Source organism: Cicer arietinum, chromosome 1 (genome assembly GCF_000331145.2).
Source record: "Cicer arietinum cultivar CDC Frontier isolate Library 1 chromosome 1, Cicar.CDCFrontier_v2.0, whole genome shotgun sequence".
In the NCBI taxonomy this organism is placed as follows: domain Eukaryota; kingdom Viridiplantae; phylum Streptophyta; class Magnoliopsida; order Fabales; family Fabaceae; genus Cicer; species Cicer arietinum.
In genome coordinates, this window is record NC_021160.2 from 39,012,781 (window position 1) to 39,016,798 (window position 4,018).

Sequence of the window (4,018 nt, forward strand, 5' to 3'; positions counted from 1 at the left end):
GATTAAAAAGTAAATATTTTGTGAGGGCTTAGGCCGCCACAAAATATTACGTATATTAAAAAATTAATTTTTTAAATTCAACATTAATATTGTATTATAATATTATATATAATAAATAAATATAAACATAAATTTAAAATTTAAATTTAAATTAAATTTAAAATATAATATCATTATAAATTAAATTTAATATATAATAAACTAATATGAATATAATTAAAAATTTAAATTAAATTTAAATAAAATTAAAATTAAATATTAAATATTAAAATAAATATTATATATAAAAATATAATATTAATAATAATTAAAGTAATTACCACATAATCAAATAAAACATGCATTCCAAAATTAACAAATAATGTCTTACAAACCCAAAATTTATAAATAATCTCTTACAAACCCAAAATTAAACACACAATAATTAACTAAGACAACATAATTAATATGTGTTCATACAACCCAAAAATAAATTATGAAATTATTCAAATGACATCAATCCTCATAATAATTCCTCTGATCAGCTCCACTCCCACCATCATTATTTCCTGCAATGTTACCCGACGAAAGAAGTCCCTCAAAAGTATTATTAATTAGTGTTGAGGAGACATCATGGTTTGAAATTGAATTTCATCTTCAATTGCACCACCATTAGTCGAAGGAGGAGCCTTAGCTGGTTGAGGTTGATTTAAATCTGGTCTGATCAACCCAGCTGTTGGCATAGTTGGTCGGTATGCAGTTTGATGATCTGGTTGAGGTTGAGGAAGTTGATGTGAAGAGGACGGAACATACTTATAATTATGAAAATATTGTTGTTGTTGAAACATTGGCGGCTGTTGCTGTTGCTGGAAGGCAGAGTTCGGAGGATCCTGGTGTTGTTGTTGGAAATTTGGAGGCAGATGTTGATGCTGGGAGTATTGAGAGTAATTTTGCTGCTGCTGGAATAGTGGTTGTTGATGCAAGTATTGAGGCCGAGACGGGAACTGCTGATGAAACACAGGAGGAAATGAAAATTGTTGTTGTTGAAATTGTTGTTGCTGCTGAAACTGCTGTTGCTGCTGCTCTTGAAACTTTTGTTTCCACTCCTCATTCAATTTATCAATTGCGGCTTGTATCAGCTGTTGTGTCTTTTCTTCTTGCTCACTTGCCCATTGCTTCTTTAACTGGTCAAGATCATTATCTATCGACGGACGATGAGATCGATCCGTACTAGCATAAGAAGAAGACGTCTCAGTCTGAATATAGCCGGTTGGACCTTTCTTAAAGGTTGATGATAAACTACCGGCACCCAGCACACGCCCTTTGTACTTGCCACCACTGATGTGCATAAAACTTGCGGTCTCATATTGTTTCCGCTGCACTGGACCAGCTCGCTGAGCAGGAGGAAGAGTAGCTTGATGATCATCCCATTCTTTCATGATTTGTTGAAGTTGTTCCTATATTAAAAATAAAAAAATAAAATAGTTAATAATTAATATATAATAATTTATAGGTCTAATTAATATATAACAATTAATATATAATAATTACCTGAATATTTTTTGATAATTCATCAGTATACTCATTTGTTTCAGGATTAACATGAAGATAGCGATGTATCTCAGCCTGAGTGACCTCCCTTCCAAGTTGCTTTTCCTAAAATATTAAATTAATTGCTGTTGCTGGAAGGCAGAGTTCGGAGGATCCTGGTGTTGCTGTTGGAAATTTGGAGGCGGTTGCTGCTGCTGGGAGTATTGAGAGTAATTTTGTTGCTGCTGGAATAGTGGTTGTTGAGGCAAGTATTGAGGCCGAGGCGGGAACTGCTGATGAAACACAGGAGGAAATGAAAATTGTTGTTGTTGAAATTGTTGTTGTTGCTGCTGAAACTGCTGCTGCTGCTCTTGAAACTTTTGTTTCCACTCCTCATTCAATTTATCAATTGCGGCTTGTATCAGCTGTTGTGTCTTTTCTTCTTGCTCACTTGCCCCTTGCTTCTTTAACTGGTCAAGATCATTATCTATCGACGGACGATGAGATCGATCCGTACTAGCATAAGAAGAAGACGTCTCAGTCTGAATATAGCCGGTTGGACCTTTCTTAAAGGTTGATGATAAACTACCGGCACCCAGCACACGCCCTTTGTACTTGCCACCACTGATGTGCATAAAACTTGCGGTCTCATATTGTTTCCGCTGCACTGGACCAGCTCGCTGAGCAGGAGGAAGAGTAGCTTGATGATCATCCCATTCTTTCATGATTTGTTGAAGTTGTTCCTATATTAAAAATAAAAAAATAAAATAGTTAATAATTAATATATAATAATTTATAGGTCTAATTAATATATAATAATTAATATATAATAATTACCTGAATCATTTTTGATAATTCATCAATATACTCATTTGTTTCAGGATTAACATGAAGATAGCGATGTATCTCAGCCTGAGTGACCTCCCTTCCAAGTTGCTTTTCCTAAAATATTAAATTAATGTCAAGTTTATAAGTTGGTGAAATGTGATGATTAATTGAATATAAATTAATAGATATATATTATAAATAATAATAAATTACCATATAATATTTAATTTCTCCAGCAGACATGGAACCTCCCTTATGAGTACTGGTACCCCTCTCAGATGCTCTATTAGTCTTTGCTTTTTCTCTCTTCTGTTTGTAAGCATTTGTGTTCCATTTCCTCCACAAAGCAGTCCAAACATTTTCACCAATCCAATTAGGCCTTTTTTCCTCGCCCTTATTACGTGCGTAAGCCAACATAGATGAGAGACGCTTTGAAAAGCGATGGTCAAATGAAGCCAAAACTGCGGCGTCATGCTCTCTTTTCCAAGTACATTTAGTCTGTTGTTTGCTTAAATTTAAAAAATATTAAAAATATAATTAGTAATTCAATAAATTAATCAAATGTATATATAATTAGTAATTAAATAAATTAAACTAAGGACTTACTTTGAAACAATGTAAAAATTGATCAACTTCGCTAAATTGAGGTGTCTTATCCTCTTTTATCTCACCCCAAGACAACCATGGTTTTTTATATTTCTCTTGTATGACTTCAGCAATTGCCTTTGCAGATGATTTAAAAGGAAGATATCTTCAAAGTTTATATGCAAATTAAATATAAAAATAAATTAATAAAATTAATAATGTAATTACATTGCAATAATAATGAAATATTTAATCAATCATAGTTTACATACCCATCTCCTTCTGGAATGATGACAATGCGGTTGTAGCAATCAACACATCCGGGATCCATTATTTCGTCTAAGGTATAAGGCTCTACTGGGACCTCCGGATATAGAGGAATAGCTCCACCACTAGTACCAATGGACGGCATCGGCATGAGAGATGGGTCATTAACAACACGTTTAGCAACTTTTTTCTTACCACGTGATGTTTTGGATATTCCTCGTATTGCCGCCGTTCCTGTTCCTCCCGATCCATCCGAACCTCCTGATCCTCCTACTCCCGACACTGAAGCCATGTCTATATATATATAATACACTTGTCTTACATTATGGGCCAGGGCAAATGGATCAAACCGTGGATATTTTTTGCTCATACGAATGTCTACAGTATTGGATATCAAATTTATTTTAGTTCCTCTGCTAGATGGATCAAACCACTTACAGTAAAACAACACCACTTTTTTCGCATAATCTAGGAACGTGTAGTCAATTTCGTAAATATGCTCAATTATGCCATAGAAATCTTCTACTACACCACTATCAGAGACACTTTTCATACAAACTCCACTATTAATTGTTTCTTTTCCTTCAGTCCAAGATTCAGTGTGAAATTTGTATCCATTGACGTAATAGGTGTGCCATTCTTTGAAACTTCTACTCGGGCCCATAGATAAGGGCCTTAAGTGGATGTTGATAGGAGTTTGTTCTTCGAGATGCACTTGTTGTTGAAACCATAATGGGAAATTTGAATGTATATCATCAGATGATTGTCCCGTATTTAAAAATGCCCTGATCGATGACCATATATATGGTGAATATCAATTTAATCATAT

General features: G+C 34.0%; 1 protein-coding gene across 1 annotated transcript in view; it reads right to left on the bottom strand.

The window, feature by feature from the left end:
• LOC140918918 (uncharacterized) overlaps positions 1–3,481 on the bottom strand; it is a 5,855-nt gene extending 2,374 nt beyond the window's left edge. The window contains exons 1-4 of the mRNA XM_073363922.1: positions 3,195–3,481; positions 2,944–3,088; positions 1,531–1,635; positions 999–1,436 (exon numbers count right to left, since the gene is read on the bottom strand). Of these exons, the coding sequence (XP_073220023.1) occupies positions 999–1,436; positions 1,531–1,635; positions 2,944–3,088; positions 3,195–3,481 (975 nt within the window). The remainder of the gene's footprint in view (positions 1–998; positions 1,437–1,530; positions 1,636–2,943; positions 3,089–3,194) is intronic.
• Positions 3,482–4,018: the final 537 nt, after the last annotated feature.